Raw genomic sequence first — 13,938 nt, 5'->3', positions numbered from 1 at the left:
CTGTGAGGCTGCGGTGCTAACCACTGTGCCACTGTGCCACCCAGGTTATGAGTTCAATCCCCACTTCAGGACCTGAGCACCTAATTTGGGCTGGTGCTGCATTATTGGATGTGCTGTCCTTTGGCTGGGATGTTAAACCAAGGCCCTGGTTATTCTGGAGCTTTTCATTAAAAAGAAAGTCATTTGCAATAAGGATTTTTCTAAAGACAAATAGTTTAAAATAATGAGAATGTATTTGGGAATAAAACCTCCCCCACTTTCAATTGGTTGGGAAAAGTATTATTTTCACTCAACTTTTCTGCTAAAATTACCAACAGATGGTTCAGCTCTCATGTTATTGCACAGAGTACAAACTCCTCACTGATCACAGATCATCATTTCAACACAGTCTTCTTTAAATCTGTAATCAACTTTTATTTTTTTATATAAACGAACAGTAAGTAACACACATAATTTTACAGTCATTTAAAACATCAATCGGAAACAAAACCATTAATTGAACACTAGTAATATCAAGTCATATAAACATCAGGAACTCCACAGTGTTATCCACTACACACAGTGAACTGAAATCAGAGAGAAAAAACACCTCACTAAATATGAAGGTTCACAGAGCTCTGCAATACATCTACAACACGTAGGAAGGTCACGTGTAAAATACTCAAGCAGGCAGGTAATGTACATAATCATACACAAAGGCAACTAGTATCATTCTACAGCATCTGATGCTAATGCTTTTTACACTTTATCATAAAGATTAGCTTATACTATAGTGTTTTGTCTCACAGCAGATTTCGATAGTCTTGACTGAGTGAGTAGAAAGGAAAGGGGCACCTTCTGGTTATGGCTGTACTTAAGTTGTGACTATCAGAAAGAATTGTAATTCTTTATTTGGCAGTGTCTTTTTATAATATATATATATGTATATATATATATATATCTACCTATTGTTGTGACTTAACCGTGTAAATTAAACCCGCACATTACCATCTCAATGGCAGTTTCTGATGCAGTGTGCTAGTTGTGTGACTTTGTTAAAATCCTGAGCTAAGTGTATACTAACAGTTGAATAACTAAAGCTTTTTCAATATGCTGCTCGCTCTTATTTTAAAGGCGTGGCCTATTGGTAGGAGAAGACTATTTCACAACGTTTTTGTGTTTACATTGCACAGTGCTCAAAAAAGATGCTGTGCGATTTCATCTATTTCTGCTGCTCCCCTTGTAATGAGATACAGCTCCTGCATGGCCCCCTCAGTCCCGTATTGGTCCACCTAGTCTGAATGGAACTGTACGTGCCATGCAGTCAACTTGACAGGGCAGTAGAAAGGAATGATTATCCTGGCAAAAATTAAAACAGACAAACTTACACAGATCATCTGAATCAAAATTACTATCGAGTAAACTTGTTGCTATCAAGATTCTACATTTCTAAGCACAAAGGCAGTCACAGTGATACACAGAACAGTCTTTTAGACTCTAATGGAATGACCGATAGCTTTATAATAGTGCCATTGACTACATTAGAACAAGAAAAACATTTAAAAACTCCTCCCAAAGTGTGCACCTAGTACACAAACGAGTGATGGAACTAGACCACCTGCTTTAGCTTGTTTTTGTGTTCCTCTTGCTACATAGGCTGTACAAGAAGGAAATCACTGGAATGCGGAAGAAATATGTAACCCATAATATATAGCATCGACTTTCCTATTTCTCAGTCAATTTATATAATTTAAAATAGAACATCTTATTAAAAACAATGCACAGAATAAGAAATGCTAACAACATACAAACACACAGACTAGAAATCATTTTCTGCTTTAGGGTATATATACAATTGTGAGATACATAATTTCAATCATGCTTTATCTACACAGATCATATTGCTTAAAAGGATGATGGTTTTGGACAGGGCCGATGAGATGAAGTGCCCTAAGGAACTTTCTTTTTAATTGAACCTACGTTTAATAATGGGAAAGGCAGGAGGAGGAGGGACTGGACGAGTTGGAATAGTCAAGGTGGAAGTGGATGGATTGATGGGGATTGAGGTATTTACACACACTGATGATGAGCACTAAATGGATGAACACTGAAAGGCTTTTCATTTCTTCATGCCGAGAGCAACATCCACTTCTTCCTCAGACTGCAAGGTGTGCCATTGCGCTATGGGACGTCTTGGGTTGGCCAGCATGTCAGACCAATGGCGAAGCTCTGCGGCAGTGCTGTTGTAGCCCACAAAGACTTTCCCAATAGCGTCATTCTTGCCGATCTTGTCATAGTCTAGGACAGTGACAACAACCTGCACTTTCTATATGAGAATAAACATGGGAGGAAGGGTACAAAATAAATATTAATGTAATGTTAATCTTTACATATAAAATCCTGGATTTAGTCATGCTTCTGTGACATTAGCCACACTTTCATGACATTAGTCATGCTTTTGCAACATTAATCATGCTTTTCTACCATTTGGCACATTTTTGTAGCATTTCGCTTCTCTGTGACATTGAGTCATGCCTGAAGTGTAACAGCCTGTTCCTGTTACTTTTAACAAAGTGAATATTGATAGGGATATGTCAGTCAATGAGATAGAGACTGTGCGGAGCAAACATAGTCTCCAAATGCATGACCAAAACTACAGCAAAGTCTCCTGGTACAAGCAGGATTATTTCTCCACTCTGCAGTGAGTGGAGGATAGTTACATAATACAAATTATGAGCATAAAAGCAATCCCAGTCACTTCCAGGCATGATTGACTAGGGAATTACCCAATCATCTCCATTCTGCTTGGGACTTGTGGTGCCACTAATGCAGCTTAACACCAACACCTGCTATTTAGTCATCCCACCACTGGTGGCACTGTGTCAGGAGTCACCATTTTCTTTATTATCGCAATACGCAGTTAAAATATACTCCATTTCCCGTTACTATGAGAACTGCCATGAGTGATTCACCAGTAATTAACAAAATTACTAATGGAAGTTATAATGGGGTAAGTGTGTTTTTTGTTTTAGTGTTACCCCATTAAAACTCGTGGAAGCAGGTGTTACAGTTTGCGCATTGTAATTTATCATTATGATTGGACGCAGTGCGCCCCAATCAGTACACTATTAAAGGGGGAGAGGAAATCACCTCTAGGAACACAAGAACAGGAGGAGGCCAATCATCCCCTTAAGCCTGTTTCACCATTCAATTAGATCATCCCTGATGAGTAGCTTAAAGCAATCTACCCATTTTGGTTCTGTAATCCTTAATACCCGTGCCGAACAAAAATCTGTCAATCTCAGTTTTGCAATTTTCAATTGCCTCTCCAGCCTCAACAGCTTTGGAGGAGAGAGTTCCAGATTTCCAGGTGAACTAGAATGATACATAAGTTGTTGCATAATGAGATAAAAGCAAAATACTGCAGATGCCGGAAGTCTGAAATAAAAACAGAAAGTGCTAGAAATATTCAGCAGGCCAGGCAGCATCTGTGGAGAGAGAAGCAGAGTCGACGTTTCAGAACTGATGTGGTCACATAATGAGGTCAGATTGCATAAACTTAGATTGTATTCCTTTGTGTTTAAAAGGTTATCTAAGGGGAGTGTTTAAAATCAGAAAGGAGTTCGATTGGGAGATAGAGAGAAACTATTTCCTCTGGTGGAAAAATCCAGAAAAAGGGTCATAACATTAAAATTAAAACAAGGCCACTCAGGAGTGAAATTAGTTCATACTTGTACACACAAATGGTTATGGAAATTTGGAATTCTCTCCCCCCATGAAGGACATGGATGCTGTGGGCCAATTGGAACTTTCAGGACTGGGATTGACAGATCTTTATTAGGTAAAGGTATCAAGGGATATGGATTATTGGTAGATAAATGGAGTTGAGATACAGATTAGCCCTGATCTGGTTGAATGGTGGAACAGACTCAAGCAGGTCGATGGCCTCCTTCTGCTCCTATGCTCCTCTACCAGCGAAAATCAAACTCCCACAAGCAGGCAAAGCTTCTCTCCATATTTCATTTGGATGCAGTCAATTCTTTTTTTAGTTCGCACTCCCAACCTACTTGATTTTAGATCTTTCTTGGTTAAAATTTGACTGGGCAGTAAATGTAATTAAGCCAGGAATGGAAGGTAAGTGTTAAATCTCAGCTTCCAACCGGACAGATCGTGCAGCTGCCAAGAGCAGTGACAAGTGCTATTGAAACACTTCACATTTTATACTTAAAGAGAAATCTCATTGGATATTTATTGTTATGATCCTGTAGTTTTTTTTCCAGGACGAATGTGGTATGCCTTTAAGGCTGGGAAAAGGAGCCATACTGCTTTAAGGCAGCAGGCTTCAGAAGCTGAGTCAAAGAATGCATTTTGGTTGCCCCAGGATACAGCCATTCGGAGACTGTGATTCAAAGGATGCATTCTCATTGCCTTGGATACAGCCACTCGGACTGAACATCAAGAGATACATTTGTTACAATTTAATTTTGAACTGGCTTATAGTGCAAACAGCCTGTTCTAAGAGGGGACACAGACAGACAGCTGTGTGTTAACACCTGAAAGAAGAGCTCTCAGCCCATTTAAACTGAAGGAAGAGAATTTAGTCTTTATTTATCATTCTCTCTCAAAATTCCAAAAAGTCAAGCAAAAACAGAGATCTCTGATAATTTAAACTGAAGGAAGGGAAGTTAGACAATCTTTTATCCCTCAAAAATTCTAAAGCCAGATTGATTCTATTGAAAGTGGTTGTGAGCTGTTAATCTACTGTAGTCATCGCTAGAAGAAAGAGGTGTTTGAAACTTCGGGTGTTGGACTGTTTTCTTTTCATCATCGGACCCTTGAAGATTGCATGTGGACTTTAATCGGAGGATTGTTCATCGGGAAGTGTAAATTTGTAAGGACTCTAAATTTTTCTATTTTAGATGTTATTTATAACTTTGTAGTGTTTAAGAATTTAGTTTTTCGAATTAAACAGTTAATTTGTTAATTTAAAGACACCTGTTTGGTTAGCCGCATTTGGGGGTTAATAGATGGTACAATTTGGCTGGGTCTTTCTTTAATTTGGAAAATTTAAAATGATATGTTAGGTGATCTGTGGAGGGACGGGATTGAATTAACAGTGCGTTTCTCCCACAACAGTCAGAATCGTATTTTTTGATTGGGGGTTTTGGCTGGAGTGGTCAGTCGTAACATTATGATGCCACATAGAATCTTACAGCACAGAAGGAGGCCATTTGGATCATTGTTCCCCCAAACTGACTCTTTGAAAGAGCTATCCAAATTGTCCCACTCCCCTTCTCTTTCCCCATAGCTCCCGCACATATTTCCTTTTCAAGTCTTTATCCAATTTCCTTTTGAAAGTTACTACTGAATCTAATCCCAGCATCATTTCCGGCAGTGCATTCCAGATCACAACAATTCACTGCATTAAAAAAATTCTCTTCATCTTCCCCCTGGTTCTTTTGCCAATTATCTTAAATTTGTGTTCCTGATGCTGCTTCCAATAGAAAGTTTCTCTTTATTTACTCTATCAGAACCCTTCATAATTTAGAACACCTCTATTTAACCTCCCCTTAACTTTCTCTGCTGGAAGATGAACAATCCTAGCTTCTCCAGTCTCTCTACGTAACTGAAGCTCCTCATCCCTGGTACCAGTCTGATAGATCTTAAGGCTTTAACATTCTTCCTGGTGGGATGCCCAAAATTGGATGTAATAATCAATGTTACCTGTATTTGCTCAAATGGTACTTCAAAGCTGAATGATTCGTTGTAGTACGGGTTAAGAGTGTTTTTCTTAATTGTTGTCTTCTTTTTCTTCAGTCGTTTGCCATTTTGCATCAGATGAATCTTCACGTAGGGATCTAGGAAAGTAATAATAGCGAAGGACAAGGATGTCAAGAATCACTTGATAACTCAGAAAAGAAACAGCATTTTTAATGCAAATTTTCTCCCAGTAATCACTTTGCCTTTCTCTTCTCCTTACTGACCAATCTGTTGCAGTTTCTGTTTCTATTTAAGAAAGACTCACATTTCTATAGCACCTTTCATGACCTCAGGATGTCCCAGACTGTTTCACGGCCAATGATGTACGTTTGAAGTGTAGTCACTGTTGTAATATGGAAAACGTGACAGCCAATTTGCACACAGCCAGCCCCCACATTATGAGCAAATCACCTTTCAGGTGAAGCAGCGATTTACTTGTACTTCTTTCAATGTAGTATACTGTATTCGCTGCTCACAGTGTGGTCTCCTCTACATTGGGGAGACCAAGCGCAGACTGGGTGACCGCTTTGCGGAACATCTCCGCTCAGTCCGCAAGCAGGACCCTGAGCTTCCGGTTGCTTGCCATTTCAACACTCCCCCCTGCTCTCATGCTCACATCTCTGTCCTGGGATTGCTGCAGTGTTCCAGTGAACATCAACGCAAGCTCGAGGAACAGCATCTCATCTACCGATTAGGCACACTACAGCCTGCCGGACTGAACATTGAGTTCAATAATTTCAGAGCATGACAGCCCCCCACTTTACTTTCATTTTTAGTCATTTTTAGTTATTTTTTCTTCCTTTTTTTTGCATTCCTTTTTACATTTTTTGCATTTATTTCATTTCATCTTAGTTTGTTCAGTTTGCTTACCCACTGGTTTTTTCAGGTTGTTTTTCTTCAGGTTTGCACTTGCTGATGTTCTATATTCAGTATATTCACACCTAATCTGTACTAATGCTTTGTCTTTCAACACACCATTAACATATTGTTTGCCTTTGCTCCGTGACCTTTTGGTCAGCTATGTGGCCTGGTCCAATCTGCACCTTCTCCTTTGTTATCTCTTGCCCAACCCCCACCTCACTTGTTTATAATCTGTGACTTTTCTAATATTTGTCAGTTCCGAAGAAGGGTCACTGACCCGAAACGTTAACTCTGCTTCTCTTTCCACAGATGCTGCCAGACCTGCTGAGTGAATCCAGCATTTCTTGTTTTTGTGTGTGACCTACATTAGTCATGTTGATTGAGGAATTAAATATTGGCCAGGACACCGAGGAGAAAGCCCCTGTTCTTCTTCGAAATAGTGCCTTGGGATCTTTTCTATCCACCTGAGAGGACAGACAGGGCCTTGGTTCAATGTCTCATCTGAAAGCTAGCACAGTGGCGCAGTGGTTAGCACCGCAGCCTCACAGCTCCAGCGACCTGGGTTCAATTCTGGGTACTGCCTGTGTGGAGTTTGCAAGTTCTCCCTGTGTCTGCGTGGGTTTTCTCCGGGTGCTCCGGTTTCCTCCCACATGCCAAAGACTTGCAGGTTGATAGGTTAATTGGCCATTATAAATTGCCCCTAGTATAGGTAGGTGGTAGGGAAATATAGGGACAGGTGGGGATGTGGTAGGAATATGGAATTAGTGTAGGATTAGTATAAATGGGTGGTTGATGGTTGGCACAGACTCGGTGGGCCGAAGGGCCTGTTTCACTGCTGTATCTCTAAACTAAACTAAAATGCAGCACTCCCTCAGTACTTCACTGGGAGTATCAGCCTGGATGATATGCTCAAGTCTCTGGACTGGGCCTTATACCCACCACAGCCTTCTGACTCTGACGCAAGAGTGCTACCGTCTGGTCCATTGCTGACACCATTCCAGAAACTATTATTCCTGAAAAATAGTTTTCTTTATGTTTTGCAGCTTACTTCACATCAACATCCAGCCATTCTTCACCCTGGCTGATAAGCACTTTGGGATGTCCTGAGCATTAGATAGGTGCTATCGGAATGCAAGATCCTCCCTTCTACACACAATGATCACAAGATGGATGAATACAAGAGAGGCCAAGCAGCCCATTTTAACTCTTCCATCCAGAAAGATGCTTTAGTCCCGTGTCATGGTTTATGGCTGTAAACTGCTTTTATTCAATATGAGGCTGTACTAGTTGCTGACACATATGTCACATGCAACTGGCTGTAACATGAATGTAAACCAACTTGAAGTTGCTCAGACTGATGGTTGTTGGGAGTCTTTTTATGGAACAAGGTCTTCCTTGATGATCTATCCTCACAGAATCACACAGCACAGAAGGAGGCCATTCGACCCATCGCACCTGTGCTGGCTCTTTGAACGAGCTATCCAATTAATCCCATTCTTCTGCTCTTTCTCTATAGCCCTACAAATGTTTCCTTTTCAGCTATTTATCCAATTCCCCTTTTGAAAGTTACTATTGAATCTGCTTCCACTGCCCTTTCAGGCAGCGCGTTCCAGATCACAACAACTCACTGTGTAAAAAAGATTTCTCTGCATCTCCCCTCACATCATCAACTTTCAATGCCAACGAAGGTCGATGAAATTGCAAATCCAATATCAATTCTAAGTACAGCATCTGATCAAATTGTCTTTTATTTTGTATTTTGATTTTTACAGCAATCTGGGAAAATAGATTGAAGCATTTCCATTCTAACCCTTTCAAAATACCACATTCTAATGGTTCTGTGACTCTACATTTTGTTCTTGGAGTTATGGTTGAATGTAAGTACAATTGTCACAGAATCATTGAAGACTATTGAGTTCCAGCAGAGCCTTAAATCTTTCATTTACTCTCAGTTTGCGATGATTACATTTAAGATCTTTTGCTCAGGCTTTCCTTTAAACAATATAGTTATTAAACATTCATGAATAAATGAACTCATAGGAAAGATATGTCTTCATTTTGTGATACACACAAGTTATTTATGCTAATCTTTTCAGCAGATCACTGCACTGAATGTGAAATAAGAATTAAGTGTTTCTTTTGGCTTTTACTTAAAACTTCATTCTATTATTCAACCAACTGTACCAGTATGCATTTTACAACACCTTAGAAATTCCAGCACAGAAAGTGGCCATTGCTGGCTCCAGTTGAAGGGCAAGCACCAATACAGACATGATGGGTCAAATGGCCTCCTTCTGTACTGTATCATTCCATGGAGCTATCTACTCAAATCACATTCCCTTGATCTCTTTCCCTCCATGTTCTTTCATAATCCTCCCACTTAACAAGAACAAAGATGCAATATTCTTCAATTTTTCCAAGACTTTGGATGTGATAACTCATAACAGTCGAAGAGTTCCATGGGATCTTTTCTGTCCACGTGAGAGCACAGGCAGGGCCTTGGTTTAATGACCTATCCAAAAGACAGCATCTCTGACAGAGCAGCAGTCCCTCAGTAAAGCACTGGGTGTGTCAATCTTGATTATGTATTGAGACCCTTGGAGTGGGACCTGACCTATAACCTCTGACACTGAGACATGAGTGCTACACACAGAGCTAGCAGAGACTGTATACCTTCAAGCAAATAAAATGGTTAATAAAAGGTTACAGCTCCCAAGATAACAAGACTTTGGCAGTGGCAAAATGACCTGCCTTCCTTTTCAGAACAACAATTCTGTTAAATTCACTTTGAAAGACAAACACTATTGTGTTTGGAGATGAGCCCTTGATAAAGATCATGCAAGGGGACAGATGCGTCATGTCAGACATTTCGTGCTCAGGCTCTTCAAAATAAGAGTTTGGAATAACAAAATCGAATGGAAAATGATCAACAGTCCAGGGTTTGAGGCTATAATCACTCCTTTTAGCAACACTGCATCCACCTTCTGCAAACACATGGCAAATATAACTGGCTGAATAATGAGGTGGTGCACTTCTCCAAGTCAAGGCAAATGTTTCCATTTTATTCAGCTTTCAGAGTACTCTGCTTTATTAATATTAAAATTAAGTACTATATGCTTTGATACAGGAGGCTGACTCTTATTTATTTACATGGATGCCAGACTATAAGTTTGTTTCAGAAAATGGTTTTGGATATTCCTGGAGTCTTTACTCTAATTAATTAATATCCCATTATGTAATAATCTGTAATTTTGTCAGGCAGAACAGCTGTAATACAATGTACCAGAATAGGTACAAGTCTGAGCCCAGGGCTGAGCATGTTGTCAAAGTGGATGGAATACTATTTGGACATTATGCACATATCATATGAACTTGCAGAATAAACAGAAGCCATTCGGCCCACTGTGCCTATAGCGGCTCTTTGAAAGAGCTGTCCAATTAATCCTGCTGACCCTGCTCTTTCCCTATAGACCTGCTAGCTAGCTGTTTCACGCTGCTACTATGCAGTAGCAACACATGTGGTGTTTGCCACTAACAGGATGCTGCCGTCAATCCAAAAAGACGTCCTGCCTATCACACAAATGAGTAATGTGATATATGAATTTCAATGCCAGTGTGATGCTAGGTATATAGGCCGTACGTCCCAAAGACTGGCGGATCATATCAAAAAACATGTCCCTACTGCTGTTTGCAATGGGCAAGGTACAGGCTGTACCCAACCAGCCCGTGCTTGCAAAAATCAAAACACAGTGTCCAACATTAAATGTGATTCCGCGATTGGACAACATTTGCTAAATAATCCACAGTGTGCTAAGAATTACGCTGACAACCAATTTAAGTTTGTCAGTCGAGCTCGCAGTGTGGCACATTTGCACATACTGGAAGCCACATATGTTAATACACAAGGCCCTATTTTTTGCAGACAGAAAGAACATGTACAAACATTGCTCTTGTTTCAGTTAAACAAAATAAATGACAGCCATTCGCTGGTTCATTCCTTAGGACAATGCCTTGACCAATCAGAGTCAAGCTGCCTTGTTTAAATTTCAAACAAAGCTTGGCAGTTAACTGTCAGTCACCATAAACTGGTGCATTCTCCATGGCAACGCCTCTACCAATCAGAGTTCACTTGCCAACCGATCAGCACTCTCTTCTCATACAGTATAAAGTTGTTGTTTCCCCTTACATTGGTATTCTTGTGGATGGTCCTGAAGAATGCAAGACGAAAAGCTTCGACAACATGTCTCAGTTCAAAAAGAGTGCCGAGAGTGGGGAGAGGCTTCACTGCAAAAAGAGCGCGGAGAGGTTTCAGTTCAAAAAGAGTGCGGAGAGTGGGGAGAGGCTTCAGTTCAAAAAGAGTGTGGAGAGCAGGGAGAGGCTTCAGTTCAAAAACAGCGCGGAGAGGCTTCAGTTCAAAAAGAAGGCAGAGAGTGGGGAGAGGCTTCAGTTCAAAAATAGTGTGGAAAGCGGGGAGAGGCTTCAGTTCAAAAAGAGTGTGGAGAGCAGGGAGAGGCTTCAGTTCAAAAAGAGTGTGGAGAGTGGGGAGAGGCTTCAGTTCAAAAAGAGCGCCGAGAGGTTTCAGTTCAAAAAGAGTGCGGAGAGTGGGGAGAGGCTTCAGTTCAAAAAGAATGCGGAGAGTGGGAAGAGGCTTCAGTTCAAAAAGAGTGTGGAGAGTGGGGAGAGGCTTCAGTTCAAAAAGAACGCAGAGAGTGGGGAGAGGCTTCAGTTCAAAAAGAGTGTGGAGAGTGGGGAGAGGCTTCAGTTCAAAAAGAATGCGGAGAGTGGGGAGAGGCTTCAGTTCAAAAAGAGTGTGGAGAGCGAGGAGTGGCTTCAGTTCAAAAAGAGTGTGGAGAGTGGGGAGAGGCTTCAGTTCAAAAAAGTGTGGAGAGTGGGGAGAGGCTTCAGTTCAAAAAGAATGCGGAGAGTGGGGAGAGGCTTCAGTTCAAAAAGAGTGTGGAGAGCAGGGAGCGGCTTCAGTTCAAAAAGAGTGTGGAGAGTGGGGAGAGGCTTCAGTTCAAAAAGAGTGTGGACAGTGGGGAGAGGCTTCAGTTCAAAAAGAGTGTGGAGAGCAGGGAGAGGCTTCAGTTCAAAAACAGCGCGGAGAGGCTTCAGTTCAAAAAGAGTATGGAGAGTGGGGAGCGGCTTCAGTTCAAAAAGAGTGTGGAGAGTGGGGAGAGGCTTCAGTTCAAAAAGAGTATGGAGAGCAGGGAGAGGCTTCAGTTCAAAAAGAGTGTGGAGAGTGGGGAGAGGCTTCAGTTCAAAAAGAGGGTGGAGAGTGGGGAGAGGCTTCAGTTCAAAAAGAGTGTGGCGAGCGGGGAGAGGCTTCAGTTCAAAAAGAGTGTGGAGAGCGGGGAGAGGCTTCAGTTCAAAAAGAATGCGGAGAGTGGGGAGAGGCTTCAGTTCAAAAAGAGTGTGGAGAGTGGGGAGAGGCTTCAGTTCAAAAAGAGTGTGGAGAGCGAGGAGCGGCTTCAGTTCAAAAAGAGTGTAGTGAGTGGGGAGAGGCTTCAGTTCAAAAAGAGTGTGGACAGCAGGGAACGGCTTCAGTTCAAAAAGAGTGTGGAGAGTGGGGAGAGGCTTCAGTTCAAAAAGAGTGTGGACAGTGGGGAGAGGCTTCAGTTCAAAAAGAGTGTGGAGAGCAGGGAGAGGCTTCAGTTCAAAAAGAGTGTGGAGAGCAGGGAGAGGCTTCAGTTTAAAAAGAGTGTGGAGAGTGGGGAGAGGCGTCAGTTCAAAAAGAGTGTGGAGAGCAGGGAGAGGCTTCAGTTCAAAAAGAGTGTGGAGAGCGGGGAGCGTCTTCAGTTCAAAAATAGTGTGGAGAGCAGGGAGAGGCTTCAGTTCAAAAAGGGGGTGGAGAGTGGGGAGAGGCTTCAGTTCAAAAAGAGGCTATCCTGTATCCGATCCTGTATCCTTTCCAGTTCAGTGGAATGAGCCCATTCAAAGAAAATCAAGTGTGACATCACTGGTAGGTGATTGGTTTGGGAAGAAGCTACCTGTTTGGTGAGTGTCTGATAAGTGATTAAGGTCCATTCTAATCCTAACGTTTAAAATAGTCAAGGAACTAGTGGTAAGCTTAATAAAATATATAGCAAGGGAAAATAAAATAAATAATTGAATAAAATAATTAAGTAGTTAATTAAAACACATTAAGGATAGCAGGACAGGTGATGTGTCACTGTTGCAGCATGTGGGAACTCCTGGATGCCAGTGTGATCCGGGGCAAACACGTCTGCAGTAAGAGTTTGCGGCTAGAGGAGCTTCGACTCAGAGTCATTGAACTGGAGTCCGAGCTGCAGACACTGCGACACATCAGGGAGGGGGAAAGTTACCTAGATATTTTGCGCCAGGAGGCAGTCACACCCCTTCGGATAGGATCTTCTGATTTGGTCAGTGTTCAGGGGCAGGAGAGTGTGGCTGCAGCTGAGGCAGGTAAGGGGACCCAGAGGGCAGCAATGCAGGAGACTCAGCCTTCGCGATTGTCCAACAAGTTTGAGGTTCTTTCAGCTTGTTTGGATGAGAGTGGGGGCTGCAGGATGGATGAGCAACCTGACCATGGCACCATGGTACAGGAAGCCATTCAAGTGGAGGGAGAAAAAAGGAATGTAGTGGTAGTAGGGGACAGTATAGTGAGGGGGATTGACACTGTTCTCTGTAGCAAAGAGCGAGAGTCCAGACGGCTGTGTTGCCTGTCCGGTGCCAGGGCTTGCGACATCTGCTCAGGGCTGGAGAGGAACCTACAGTGGGAGGGTGAGGATCCAGTTGTCATGCTCCATGTAGGTACCAACGACATAGGCAGGACAAGGAAAGAGGTTCTGCATAGTCAGTATGAGGAATTAGGCACTAAATTAAGAAGCAGAACCTAAAACGTAATAAACTCTGGATTAATCCCTGAGCCACGTGCAAATTGGCATAGGGCAAATGTGATTAGAGAAATTAATGCATGGCTCAAAGACTGGTGTGGTAGAAGTGGGTTCCGGTTCATGGGGCATTGGCAGCAGTACTGGGGAAGGTGGGGGCTGTACCATTGGGACGGTCTACACTTGAACTGTGCTGGGGCCGGTGTTCGAGCGAGCTGCATAACTTGGAAAGTGGAGAGGGTTTTAAGCTGAATAGTGGGGGCAAGGGATCAAATTTGGGAAGATGTGGTAAATCAAGGAGTAGAGACAAGGCAAGGGAATATGGGAAATGATAAACAGACTGTGACAGGAAAGGACAGAGTGTACAAATCTAAGAGTAGATCAACAGATAAGGCTAGAGGTTACAAAAATAATAAAAGGACAAAACTAAAGGCTCTGTATCTGAATGCATGCAGCATTCACAACAAAACAAATGAACTGAGAGCGC

General features: G+C 42.0%; 1 protein-coding gene across 2 annotated transcripts in view; it reads right to left on the bottom strand.

Moving 5' to 3' along the window:
* Positions 1-447: 447 nt before the first annotated feature.
* Positions 448-13,938, bottom strand: part of syt1a (synaptotagmin Ia) — a 632,547-nt gene continuing 619,056 nt past the window's right edge. For both annotated transcript variants that reach the window (XM_068050105.1, XM_068050104.1), the window contains 2 exons: positions 5,704-5,837; positions 448-2,305 (listed from right to left, as the gene is read on the bottom strand). In XM_068050105.1, the coding sequence (XP_067906206.1) occupies positions 2,099-2,305; positions 5,704-5,837 (341 nt within the window). In that variant the 3' untranslated portion in view covers positions 448-2,098. The remainder of the gene's footprint in view (positions 2,306-5,703; positions 5,838-13,938) is intronic.

Source organism: Heterodontus francisci, chromosome 18 (genome assembly GCF_036365525.1).
Source record: "Heterodontus francisci isolate sHetFra1 chromosome 18, sHetFra1.hap1, whole genome shotgun sequence".
Lineage (NCBI taxonomy): Eukaryota > Metazoa > Chordata > Chondrichthyes > Heterodontiformes > Heterodontidae > Heterodontus > Heterodontus francisci.
Note: the sequence above shows the minus strand (reverse complement) of the source record. Positions and strands in the feature narration are given on the sequence as shown.